The sequence below is a fragment of the Thunnus thynnus genome, chromosome 24 (genome assembly GCF_963924715.1).
Source record: "Thunnus thynnus chromosome 24, fThuThy2.1, whole genome shotgun sequence".
NCBI classification, from domain to species: Eukaryota; Metazoa; Chordata; class Actinopteri; order Scombriformes; family Scombridae; genus Thunnus; species Thunnus thynnus.
The window spans coordinates 18,693,758-18,707,113 of NC_089540.1; the positions used below are offsets into that span (position 1 = coordinate 18,693,758).

At 37.0% G+C, this 13,356-nt stretch overlaps 2 protein-coding genes across 8 annotated transcripts in view; one reads left to right on the plus strand and one right to left on the minus strand.

The window, feature by feature from the left end:
- Positions 1-666: 666 nt before the first annotated feature.
- LOC137177298 (high affinity cGMP-specific 3',5'-cyclic phosphodiesterase 9A-like) lies at positions 667-11,113 on the minus strand. 2 transcript variants are annotated; one of them, XM_067583478.1, is made up of 15 exons: positions 10,257-11,113; positions 9,445-9,594; positions 8,578-8,617; positions 8,396-8,498; positions 7,092-7,234; positions 6,894-6,953; positions 6,635-6,812; positions 6,132-6,254; positions 5,952-6,044; positions 5,121-5,188; positions 4,930-5,032; positions 3,786-3,890; positions 2,747-2,893; positions 1,376-1,413; positions 1,063-1,149 (listed from the first exon to the last, which is right to left on the minus strand). In XM_067583478.1, exons 1-14 carry the CDS (start codon positions 10,576-10,578, stop codon positions 1,384-1,386), a joined length of 1,665 nt encoding a protein of 554 aa, XP_067439579.1. In that variant the 5' UTR covers positions 10,579-11,113; the 3' UTR covers positions 1,063-1,149; positions 1,376-1,383. The 2 variants fall into 2 exon arrangements, with proteins under 2 accessions (XP_067439578.1, XP_067439579.1); XM_067583477.1 differs by lacking the exon at positions 1,376-1,413 and having other exon boundaries at positions 667-1,149.
- A 266-nt stretch (positions 11,114-11,379) lies between these two features.
- LOC137177114 (CLIP-associating protein 1-B-like) overlaps positions 11,380-13,356 on the plus strand; it is a 97,704-nt gene continuing 95,727 nt past the window's right edge. For 2 of the 6 annotated variants that reach the window (XM_067583232.1, XM_067583233.1), the window contains exons 1-2: positions 11,380-11,631; positions 12,656-13,094. In XM_067583232.1, the coding sequence (XP_067439333.1) occupies positions 12,894-13,094 (201 nt within the window). In that variant the 5' untranslated portion in view covers positions 11,380-11,631; positions 12,656-12,893. The remainder of the gene's footprint in view (positions 11,632-12,655; positions 13,095-13,356) is intronic. The other 4 variants (XM_067583236.1, XM_067583235.1, XM_067583234.1 and 1 more) reach the window with 3 other exon arrangements.

The following is a 13,356-nucleotide window of genomic DNA, read 5'->3' on the forward strand; positions in this document are numbered from 1 at the left end:
ATACCAAGAAGAAAAGCAGTTTCCTAAATTTACAAAGTAAAAATAAGTTCATTTTTGGGGCTATTTAAGATATTTAATCAACAAAATTCATCTTTCTGAAATGGTGACAGTCACTCATAAAGGCTAAGAAATGAAAAATTTGTATTTTAATTTGTAAAAGTTTTACTATAATAGTGAAATATTTGGATGTGCACATGAATCAATTATTAGCTACTTGTAACTTTTATTTTACATCAAGCAAAATTAATTTTAAAAAAAACAACAATAAAATGCTGAGTAATTTAAAAGATGAGTCTGATGTCATTCTGCATTTTGTTATTGTTAACAAATCCTGTGAAAAGACAGAAACCAACCGTGCTTTGTCTCATTTCTCCTCCCGAAGACATAAATCTTAACACTTAAAAACACCACAAATGTATCATTTCATGTTTTGTTTTGTTTTTTAAAAAGAGTCCAGTAATTCCCTAAAACAGCTGGTCACTGTACAGTGATTTTTAACAAACAAACAGGAGGAAATAGTGCATTTATTGGGGACTATTTTCAGCAGCGGATGAATCCACATTCGATGCTCTAGTGAGTATTTCAGGCAGCAGGACGGTGTGTGTGGTGTTGAATCAGAATAAACTACAGTGTAAATTCACTGTGATGAATGAACATCGTTTTTAATAGTTTTTGGACAATAATACTGGAGATCAATCACTTGTAATTGCTTAATTTTGGGGGGATATTTCAACAAGAAGAAACACCAGATTAATCCTTTAATATAATCCCACTCTTTTATTGAAAATGTAAACAAACTGTCCTCTCGATGGAGCTGTTTGACCTCATGACAAAAAGTGATATCAGGCCAGATAATGAATCTGATGATGATGAACATACAGACATCCACAGCGAGATTCCCCCGCTACACAAGAACACTGTAAAATGCTTCTAATATTTCACATATAATGCAGAAACAGGTTTTCAGATGCAATACATTCATATCTAGTTGTAAAAGGTGCTGCTGAATATGATGATGATCTGAACCTAACAAGTGTCGGACTCTCTTCCTCTTTACGGTTTGGTCGTCCCCCCCTCCTCCTCCTTGGTGGCTCTCTCCATGTCAGAGTAATACTCCAGAGCCCTTCGCACCGGCTCCAGGATGTGTTGCTGCACGACAACATGAGAACAGAACTATTAGCTTCAAAAGAAAAAAAAAGTACCTAAAACTTCCGGTCATGAGCGCAATTTCTTACAAATACAAGAGATATCAGAGGCTTACATGTCAAATGATATTTGGGGTGAAGTGTGTGAATAATCTTATTATAATTATAATCGTATTATTCAGCAGTGGAAAGTAATTAACTGTACTTAAGTACTATTTTGAAGTACTTACTTGAGTGTTTAAATCTTTTTGCTACTTTGTAGATCTATCTAGAGGGAAATATTGTTCTTTATACTCAAGTAAAACTCCAATATTTCACAAAAATGTAAAAATTAGGGAAAAGTTCTGGAAAATAAATTCAAATTTATGTATCAGAACTTTGTTTTTTCTTCTTTTCTGCACAAACAATCATCAGACAGTTGCTCAGATTTATCAGGTGACTCTTAATAAATCCTGATGATCAAATACTAATAATAAAATGTTGTTTATGCACCGATTCATCCGTATTAACCCATAAGAACCCATTTCTCCTTAAAGGAAAATTACGGGGAATATAAAACAGACCAAATGAACCACAAGGAATATATTTCTGAATTTTATTTTGAAATTCAGAACATGTTAAATGTAATACAGGACGTCTTATTAAATGGGTTGAAACCTACTTTTAGTAACAAAAAACAAGCTTTTTAAAATTAGCTAGTTCTGTCACATTTGCTGACCAGGCATACCACCGCCATTTTGGAAGTGATGTCATGGGTACACAGATTCACACATTGTCACATGACTGCACCAGGATGTTCAGTTATAAAGCTGTATAAGGAATTTTTCCAGAACATTGAAAGGGTTGGTGACACCTGTGTCACTGTGGGTTCTTATGGGTTAATAATGTACTTTTATGTTTAATATAGTCACAGTCTGACTTTCTGCAAAACAAGTACTTTTACAATTAATACTTTAAGTACATTTTGCTGCTAATACTTATGTACTTTTACTTAATTAGGATTTTAAATGCAAGACTTTGAGTTTTGCAATGAAGTATTTTTACATTGTTGTATTGTTACTTTTATTTAAGTAAAGTAAAGTAAGATCTGAGTACTTCTTCCAACAATGGTTTTATTTTCCATTTAAACTCAGTCTCAGACTAGTAATATTTTTCCCTTGTTTTGTGTTTTTTTAATTAGGATTTTTTTTTATTACATGTGCTTTTTAACATATTTCAATAGATTTTTTAAATGTATGTATTGATCAAGAAAGGTTAAATTAAATTTTCATCATATGTGACAAAGAAAAGCAGCAAATCCTCATATTTGAGAAGCGGAAATTAGAGAATATTCTGCAATTTTTGCTTGAAAAATGACTTAAACAATTCATGATTCTTAAAATAAGTCTCAAAATTATATCAATTAATTGTTTCAGCTCCAGTATTTGTTATAATTTATGTACTTTTCATGTGGAGTTTTTTCAGAACAAAGCCATAACCACATTATAAGACCTACATTATTTAGTCAAAGTGCTCAGTAAAGAGTCAGATCCATGAGAAAGAATTGCTCATTTTGTCTGTATCGTATCATACAGTGTAAAGCAGCAGCCGTGATGTTTTACCTCCAGACAGGGGAACAGCTTGGTGAGCTCGGTGAGGAGCGGCAGGAGAACAAACCGGATGAAGTTGGTCTGAGACGACGGTTTGGACACTTTGTCTCGATCCATGAACGGAGTCACTGGAAGCCCTTTGAGTTTCTCTGTGTCACTCTGCTCCACACGAAACGAGGAAAAAGGAAAAAACACGTTATTGCACTGGAATCACTTGATTTGTAAAAGATAAGAAATATCAAACAATATTATACAATTTTCATAATTACTACAAAATCCCCATTAGTAAAAAAAAAGGTCTCTTCTTTTGCCTCCTACAGCTCATTTCTTAACTAAATTAAAGAAGCTAACTTTAAATTTATTCAAAAACCAGTAAGAATTCATAAGATCTTGAAAATTAAACCTAAACTAACCCAAATTAAACTGCATCTGTGCATCTTTTTGGCAATTAAAAAATGAAATTAAGTTGTTTTTGCGTTCATCAAATCAAACACTGGAGGTTTTAAATGTCCGATCTTTCTCTCCAAAACAGGATAATGTTGAATTCTAATTTGCAATGAAAGGAAATAAAACTCCTCTGACATTTAATCATTTATCAAAGCAACAAATAAAGAAGCAAATTTGTAGGTATATTTCTCTGTATTTTTGGCCCTTTTCTTTCATTTTTATAAAGATTTGTAGTCATGAGCACAGATTTATCCAATTGCAGAGTAGAAATCAATCTAATATATCAAAAGTTTTAAAGAAAGAAAGAAAAAAGTGATAATTAACTGAAGTTTTGGTTCAGATTTCAATGTCTTTGTCAGCCCATTTTAAAAGTTTCCTGTATTTTTTTCATTTTTTGTAACTAATTATTTTTCCAAGCTGCCATTTTCAAAAGCTGAATGTCTCATTTTTGAATTCAGCTCTTGTTGGACGTTTTTGTGAGGATTTAGACTTTAGCTGTTCTCGCTTCTGTCTCTCTTTCTTGGATGATGACCTCGATAAATAACTCTCCGTCAGCGATCACAGTCACTTCCTGTGTATTGATCGGTAAACTGAGAGTATAAACCTGGTTGAAGAACTCCTGCAGCAGACAGTCCAGCCAGGGCTCGGCCACGGCCATCGGCCTCGCCTCGTTGGAGATGTCGCTCACCTTCACCATGATCTTCATCAGCTGGAAACAAAGAGACGCAGAATCAGAGTCACTGGTAAGACTGGTTTTGTCCAGTTGATATGATGTTCCTGTCAAAGTACAGTACAGGAAGTTTAAGTGTATGTCAGTGGTATTTGATGTTTAACTCTTTCTCTGATGCTGATCTTGAGAAGTTCATACGTGTGTTTACATATATAATCGTCTTATTATGACTGTAGGTTGTTGTTTCTTCAGTTGGTCACTCAGCTTTTAACTATTTAAAAGAAACAAGATGATCATAACAGCTCTGTTCCAACCTCCCTTCACTTATTGATTGTAAGAGGTTGCTGCACTTTACAAGCTAGATCCAGTTTTTTTTTTTTTTTAGCTCTAGTAAGTTTTATTTGCTTGTTGAAAAAGTTAAAGGAAGCGTCAATTAACTTTTTCCAGCTTCTTGACCCTAAAAGGTTCCGCTTCTGCCGCTTTTTGTATAACTTTAGTATAAATACATGTTAATTTTGATTCATATGTTAGGTTTTTTCTGATTTTATGTGAATGAAAATGTGCAAATGTGCCTGTTTTCTCATTGGAAATAGATACATTTCAAAATATAATTGTCCAAGTCACAAAAGCAAAGTTTAACAGTAAGAATAGCCATTTTCTAGAGCTGCTTTTTAGGTGTAAGCAATTAGAAAACTACACTTATTACCCAGGAACAAAGAACAAGTAAAACTTTGTTACACAACGTTACTCTTTAGTTTATTTTTTCGATTAAACATTTAGTCTATAAAACCTCTGAAAAGAGTGAAAAATTTCTGAGAGCCAAAGGTGATGTTTTCAAATGTCTTTTATCTGAATTAAACCCAAAGAATATTCACCTCACTGTAATATAAGACAAGTAAAAGCAGCAAATTCTCATATTTAAGGAACCTGTAACCATCAAATGTTTGGTGTTTGTGCTTGAAAACAATTAATCGATTATCAAAACAGTTGCCAATTAATTTTCTGACGTTCAACCGAAAAACACTGAGAAGAGAAAAACAGAACGGCTCACAGAAGTTTTCAGTTTGTGTTTCTTTACCACATCTTTGTGCTCCTTATTTCTGAAGTCGAACACCGGCTGCATGATTTTGAATTTGTTGAGTATTTCGTTGTGTCTCGCCATGTCAGTGGCCAGAATACATCTGAAAGATATATATATAAAATAGTTCAATGCACTGAACAAATAATAACAACATAAAACATGGACGAGGCTGTTAGCTGAAGTCTTACTTGATCATTCCTCCGCGGATGTGTTTGTACTGCTCGCTGGTCAGGTTTTTCAGGATGTTGCACTCTGGCTGCAATGGAAAAGAAGTTGTTCATTTGAATGTACAACGATACAGTTTGTGTTTTTTATTTAACCACTTTAATATTTGCAAGGCAACATATTTTATGATCATTTTAATATTGTAATTGAAACTCCTGAGATACTTTTTCATCCCATGTATTTTGGATGTTTATGATGTTTAATTATATTACCTTTCAGAAACAATTAGTGGACTTCTGATATGGTGTTTGTCCATTCTTGGAGCCCTTATCTACATTAAACTCTCAGTTTCTGCATCTTTATCTGTTTCTTTGACATTCACATTTTTCCACATTTACTTCTGAGGCAAATTCTGAATTAAATAAAACTTTTTATAAGGTTTAAATTGAACAAACTTTCTGTAAATGTTAATAACTCTAACTTTTGTGATATTGCATGATATTAATCTGCCTTTTTATTGAAAATAACATCTGTCAAATCTCATCTGTACGATTTCTTGGTGTTTCACTGAAAAATTAAGCTGAAGAAACAAAACCAATCAGTATCAAATCAATAAATTAAGTAGTTTGGTTTATCACAAATGTTTCAATCTTTATTACAGTTTAGTTTAATTATATCTCACATATTGCAGTATTATTTGAGCTGCTGCTTTTTATACCAACCTGATTAAAATGCTTTCTTCACAAAAATGATTTGTACATTATTAATTGTGTGTTTTGTTACCTGTGCAAATAAATAAACTCTAAACTGTCTATGACAGGAAGTCAGGTGACCAGGTGGAGCTGTTCTGGTACCTTTGACAGGATACTGAAGGCGACGGCACAGTGATGGTTCTCCAGAGGTGAAATGTCGTTGTAGCGAAGAGCCAAATCAGTCTGAGCATTGATCTGTGTCACGGAAAAAGCATACACATAACAATAAACTTGTTGATTATAAAACAAATAGATTAAAAACTCAAACAGAGAGGAGGCGACCTGGTAGACGTTGTTGTAGCCGGGGTGGTCGAGGTCGTGGCACAGAGCCGAGGTCAACATGATCACCAGGTCCATTCTTGATAACTTGTTCCTGAGATCTGTCAGCCAGATCAGTCCATACATCTGCCGAACAAGACCCCAGCAAACGCCAGAAACATCAGAAAACAGCTTTTACTTCCACATAAGATATTTTACAGTTCAAAACTTTTTTTAAGGTCTTTGATAATAAAGTTAATCGTTTATCTATATCCCAAAAGAGTAAATATCTTCTCTTATAAAGAAAAAAAATCAACTACAGCAATCTGAAATCTGAATGTCAGTTGGGCTGTAATCATTTTTGTCAAATCCATATGTAAGGTGTAAAGCGTAAAGTGTTGAAAAATTGTTATAGCAAAGTATAAATCCAAGTATAAGGCTCATTTGTGTCCCTTGTGATGACCACAGTTTAATTCTCTTATCTCAGATATAAACACAACGCCAACATGCTGATTTCTGTTTCTTACCATCTGAGTAACGCAGAAGCAGTGCTGGAAGTTGTGGAAGGGGATGTTGTTGTAGTGGCAGTACACCTCAAACAGGAAGTTCTGCAGGACTTCCAGCTCGATGTGGAACGCCGTCAGGAAGTCCAGGTCGGTGTACATCACCTGGAGGAGCACCAGCATCTCCGCCTCCTCCCACTGCCTGTCAGCAACATGACACACAAGTATGTGTGTGTGTGTAAGTGTGAGTGTGTGAGTGTGTGTTTATGTCATTTGTACTCACCAGTTGTCAAAAATGGGAGTTTTGAGATGCTCTCTCACTTCTTCTGTCACCTGCAGCGAGCTACGGCAACACAGGAAAGACATGAATCTAAACTTTTGTCCTAAAAAGCAAAGCAAAATTAGCCAAAAACAACAAGATCACATGATTCATATTCTGATTTTGTTCAGAAACTGCAGTGAAACCAGACGATGACATCACCTCATGTTGAGGAACTTCCTGCGTACTTGTTGGTGCTCCTCCTGCACGCTCAGCTGAGGCGTTTTGGGTTTCGGGGAGAACTTGGAGAGCTGCTGGTCGCCGTCGTCCCTGAACAGACCCATCCAGCTCAGGTGCTCCACGCTCTGACAGTGAAGAAACTTTATTATTACAACTGTTCATGTTGATGGGATCAGTGTGAAATAAGTCAGTAAAACAACTAAATTTGACTGTTAGTTAAATTTAAAGCTTTAAATTGTGATTATATAGTAAGTAGTAGTGGTAAGTAGAAAAATAAAATGTTAAAAGTCAGAGAAAAACTCTAAACACAAGGAAACCATCATACAGGAACTACAACTACACGGTAACAACAGATGTGCAGACAGAATCAGTAAACATTACAAATAAGGAACAAATACCTACAGGCAATCATCTGTGCAAAACCTACTTTACAATATTGTTATTGATGTATTTTTAAATAAAAATATATTAAACAGGCAATGAGGTTTTCTTATCTCATTTAAAAAAAAACGACAACAAAATTTTCCAGATTTCCAGCATTTGGTATCTCGGTAAGAAAGTCTAAATCTGTGATTTGATCTTCTTAAATATAGCTGATGTTTCTAGTTTGGTGGTTGTGAACTCTGCTACGTATGCAGAAATAATCATTAGAGAAAGTTTCTAAACCTGTTTGTTGATCTGGGAAAGATGGCAGAACTTGTAAAAAAGAAACAAATCTCTTAAACAGAAATCATGGAGGAAAATAAATGTAGTGTAGTTGCCAATTATCCCAATGTTTTTTGTTATTTTATATTAAATCATATTAATATGTGGTTACTAGTTTGATTTATCTGTCGTTACTTCCAATAAATTATGTTAAAGTGGCTCTCTCCAATAGCACAGTATCTTTATAGACATTCATATGTTTGGTTTCTGCATTAAGCCCAACTAAAATAAAATATGTGACGTTATCTTGACGTTGAGGGAAAGTTATATTTAGAGACATGATATAGATTATTCAAAATTGCAGTCACAGTATTAAACTTTTTTAAAAGTTTTGTACACAAATTAAATATTAGATTAGCCAGTGTACAAACAGATCATTAATGCCAATTAAAAACAACAAAGGCCCTAAAATTGATCCCTGTGGGACACCAGATTTAATTTTAAGATGGTTAATTCCTTCATAGGTGACAAATGAGGATACTGGCAGGTTTTATCCACTTATTTCTACATGTTATGAGCTGTTAATAAGCTGTTATTGAATTGCAACTTCATGTCCAGTTGTGTTTGTGTGCGTGACGAACCTCCAGCTTCCTCTTAAAAGACTCCACTTGGCTCTTCAGCTCACAGATGATGTCTGGAGTCTTTCCCACGTCTTCGATTACTTTGGTCTCCAGATGATGCAGCCTGAGGACGGAGACGGGAGGTGACAGTGAGTCCTCTTCAGCGAGACGCTTCAATGAATCACTCGCCAGGATGCACTCACCTGTACTCCATGCTGTCCAGCTCTGTCGGCAGGGCCACACCTGCATGTGGAAGGAAAGGACAGAAAAATCAAGAGAAACCATAACATCGGAAAATGTTTTGATCCAAAAGAATGTCAAACCTACCTTTACAAAATGAGTATTTTGTTACTTTTACTGATAGTATGCAGTTTAAGGTTTGGAGATGATAAAAAAAACAACGAGAATTTACAGTTAAACTCCCTTATTATTGAAACATTTTGAAACTATGAGCTTCAGGACTGGATTTTACGTTTCGAAATCCATTTATTTGTCGAATTAAAGGACAAGTTTAAGTGTGTCTTAAAACAACAGTCAGGTGTCCATATGAACAGCGAAAGAGGTTTTCCTCACTGTAATCATTCCTCCTGTTCATACTGGATATTAAAAGATGTTCAATGTGAGTGATGGGGGACAGAAACAGTCCTCATTTTGTGCTAAAAATGCATTTTAAAGTTGATGTAAAGCTTATATTCAGCTTCATCAGTCTGAGTTAGTCATATCAAGTGGATATCTGACACATTTACAGTCTTTTTAGCATCAAATTCCCTCTTTGTGTTTCCTCGGACAGTGTTTCCCTGTTGAGCTGCAGGTGGAAGTATAGTAACAAAAAGAGGAACTTTGGCACTAAAAAGACTGTAACGTTGAAAGATATCTACTTGATTTGACTCATTTGGACGCTGAAGCTTCATATTAGCTTCAGATAAACTTTTAAATACATTTTTGTACATTTTGTCCTCATCCCTTACATTGTAAGTGCATTATGAAGGGATCTTCTAATGGTCAGTATGAACAGAGGGAATGAGTTTCAAGCCATCGTTTTAGACTTTGTCACAGAAGAGGCCGCTCACTCTGAAGATCTGACGCCACCACCTCCAGCCGGTAGTACGAGTCCTCGCTGTTGGCCTCCAGCCGGGGGGAAATGTTCACCACGCTGCCGTTTCTGTTGTACATCTTCAGGATGTGGTTAGGGCCTGCCTCTGCCGCCGCCCGAAACAGATCTGTCAGTCAGAGGTCCAAACAATTCACAGATAAATGGGTTGACAGAAAATAGCAATGACATTTTAGCTATTTATCAAATAAAAAATGGCAAATATTTGCTGTGTACTGCTTCGCTTGATGATTTGGTTTTTTTATGTAACTACAAAAAGACTATAAAGAGACTAGTTTTGGCTCCTGATCAGACTAAGTAAGCATTTTAAGACATCACATTGTCCTCTAAATCAGTATTTATCAAACAGACACATGCTGTTAATGCAATACAATGAAAAAACATCAATTAGTGTTAAATGAATGACTGAATATTAATATAAAATCATTAATCCAAAGAGAACATGATCATTTTAAAAAAAAATAAAACATGTTTCTTATTAGCCTCTTTAAAGGTCAACCTGTCATCACATGGTTTATTCATCACTGTCTCAAGATGTCGAGACCACAGTGAAGGACCTGTCAACGCCACATGGAGGTCAAGTCTTTACACAGAACCCACTAAAGGTTTATCGGAAACTTTCACTTTCATACATGCAGTTTTTTCTCATATAACTCGTTTTTGACACTTTCATTTGTGATTAAGTGTAATATTTAAATAAAGTACTAGTTATTACATTGTCTTATTACATTACATGATGATGATGTGTATAAATCAGCAGTGTTTTCTTACCTTTGACATCAGCAGCAGAGCAGTCGGCTCCGAACTCTGCCTGCTCCAGCCTCCCATTAACCATGAAGTGGATGATTTTTGTTGTCATCCCAGAACCAGGTGGGACAAATGAAATGAGACTTCTGGACACTGACATGATCACCTGGAGTGTTTGTAGGGACACCTGCAGCTGACAGATAGCCCTCCTCTCCTCTCTCTCTCCTCTTTCCCATCCTCTCTCCTCTCTCTCCTTTCCTCTTCTCGGTCCTCTTTCACCTGTTCTCGCTCTGTTGAAGGTGCTATGTGGAAAGAAAGTAGTTCTTTTTTCTGTGGAGCTGTACATTTTGGGACCAGTGTATTCTGTGAAAAACAAAAAACAAAAAGCATGCTGATGAGCTTTCTGTTCGGGCAGGCTAAAAACTGTCTACTTGGTTCACAAGAAGGAATAAAGTGGAAGATTGTGGGCCAGTAGACCCCGTGTTATTGTTGAAGGGGCTGGTCTCTGCACACCTCAGGGCTGAATATGCTTATTACAGTTTTATGAATGATATTGTGGGGTTTCAGAAGGTCTGGTATATAGACGGGGCTGTGTGCACTGTGGGGGAGGAGGGTCTCTGTATCTAAATGTGATGATTTGATATCATGGTTTGTATTGTTTTGTTGAAAATTGAATAGACTGTGTGTGTGTGTGTGTGTGTGTGTATTGAGGAGTGATGGGTGTCTGTGAGGTGGGATTTTGTTCTATTTTATGCTTTTTCTCAATGAAGAGGAGCTGTATGTAGTGTTGTGAGTGCCTCTGTTTTTATGAAAGGACATCGAAAGTCTTCCTTCTCCTCTTACTCCTCTCTTCACTCTCTCTCCTCTCCCCTCTCTCCTCTCCTCTCCTTTCTCCCCTTTCTCCTCTCCTCCCCTCCCATCTCCTCTCCTCTCCTCCCCTCTCCTCTCCTCTCCTCTCCTCTCCTCTCCTCTCACTCATCTCCTCTCCTCTCCTCTCCTCTCCTCTCCTCTCCTCTCCTCTCCTCCTCCTCTCTCCCTCTCCTCTCCTCTCCTCTCCTCCTCCTCACCCCTGCCCTCTCCTCCTCTCCTCCTCCCCTCGTGTTGCAGGGGGCGGTGTTGTTGCGCAGCTCCGCCGCCAGGTGTCGCCGTTCTGCCGCATCCCTCACTGCATCCTCTACGGCGTCTGCCATGGGACATGTCATGATTTACTATGGCAAATAGTCATTCCTCCGTCTTTAATTACTATGAATTACTTGTGAATGAGGGTTTTAGACATTGAAACTGCGTGAGGATTAAGTATTAATAGTTTAATGAAATGCAATGTGAAATAACGGTAGTTTGTGGCCGGAGGCAGCATCGCCACTTTTGACTTTTTGCTGGGAACGATTCAGTCCATCCGGTGAGTAAACCAAGAGCTGGTTACTGAATTAATAACTAATTAATTAAACCGCTAGAAGCCGGTAAGTAGTGTTATAGTTAACTGTACTCCTCCCGGTAACTTAACGAACTAACTCAGCTCGCTTAGCTAACGGTAGCTTGACTGTATTCAGGTTAAAAGCTGGCTAGCTGGGATGCTAGCAAGGGAAGCTAACAGCTACATAAACTGTTGTGACATTTAACGTTCAGCTGTTTAAGCAGTTAAGTCACTTAACGGCCGGTTAGCTCAACATAAAGGAGCCTTACTATCTCCAAACCTGAGCTACAAGTCGGCAAGCTAAGGTTTCTATCAAGCTGACCGGTTCAATATCAGTGGTGGAAAGTAACTAAGTACATTTACTCAAGTACTGCACTTGAGGTACTTGTACTTTACTTGAGTATTTCCATGTGATGCTACTTTATACTTCCACTCTACTACATTTCATTTCATTTCCAAATAGTGATTTTTCCCTCTAAACTTCTCACATGCTTTCATTTCAATAAATGTTCAAATGATCCAATATTTCAGCAAAAATCAAAGATTAGAGAAAAAGTCCAGAAACTGAAAACAGATTTGTGTATCAGAACTTTGTTTTTTCTTCTTTCCTCTCCCATTAATCATCTCACCACCCCTCAGATTTATCTGCTGACCCTTTGGAGGGGCCCGACCCCTAGGTTGGGAACCACTGGACTGAATTAGTTAACTGTATATAGTTTATACAGTTAGATAGTTTATAATATACATATTTTACTGCAATACTTTAACTACATCAAGCTCATAACACTTATATACTTTTACTGTAGTAGGATTATTCATGCAGGACTTTTACTCTAATCTAGTATTTTTACATTGCTGTATTTTTACTTTCACTAAAGTAAAGGATCTGAGTACTTCTTCCACTACAGTTAAGTACTATGTATAAAACAGTTAAGTCTCAATTTAAGTGTGCTACTTGGTAAACTTCGCCTAATTTATTGCTTTTTTTTTTTGTTAAATGTCGTTACAGCGAAGCCACACAGGAGAATGAAGTGCAGTGTCTGGTGCAGCCCTCCACTGCAGGACATTATGGTGCTCATTTCGGCTCATTTAGCAACATTAGCTGCTTCTTAAAAGTAAAAAAACCGGCGTATAAAAAGGGCCAAATATCCTGCAGCAGGTCACAAGGCTTTGGTGGACAAAACACGAGGAGAAGTGCCAGCTGGAAGTCTGCTCGCGCCTTGAATTTCCTCTCCCAGGCAGCAGCCATGGAGGAGGAGGTGAGCATGGAGTATTTACTGGAGCAGGTGATGCAGAAGGACCTGGGGAAGAGAATCCAGGTGGGGCAGGAGATCATGGAGCTCATTCTGAGCGAGGAGAAGTCCCCTGACCTGGAACAGGACCAGACTATGCTGGACAGGATGGTGGACGCGGTGGCCAGCTCCTGGGTCAACTCCAGTCACTTCAAGGTGAGGACAGTTGTTGTGTTTTTTAATTTAACAGGTAAAGTTGAAGATTTTAGTTTCATGAAGGTGACAGGAAGTGGAAAAAATGACCATGCTCCACCTCTCTCAAACATGTTTTTAAAAATAACTGCGAGATGCTCTTGACCAACCACTCAGCTGTCAGCTGTTGCATCACAGCTGCTTGGTTCATGATTTTACAGAAACAAAGTCCTTAAAATATACTTGAATTACATTTTAGAGTCTTAAAAGTAGTAAAATCTTACAA

Excerpts from the sequence above, each read along its gene's own strand:
- LOC137177298 (XM_067583477.1), bottom strand. The coding sequence starts at position 10,578 with ATGTACAGCTCCACAGAAAAAAGAACTACTTTCTTTCCACATAGCACC. Across the intron at positions 8,618-9,444 it reads GGTGGCGTCAGATCTTCAGA|GTGTGGCCCTGCCGACAGAG; the intron begins GTGAGCGGCCTC and ends TTCCACATGCAG. Across the intron at positions 5,033-5,120 it reads ATCCGCGGAGGAATGATCAA|ATGTATTCTGGCCACTGACA; the intron begins GTAAGACTTCAG and ends TATATCTTTCAG.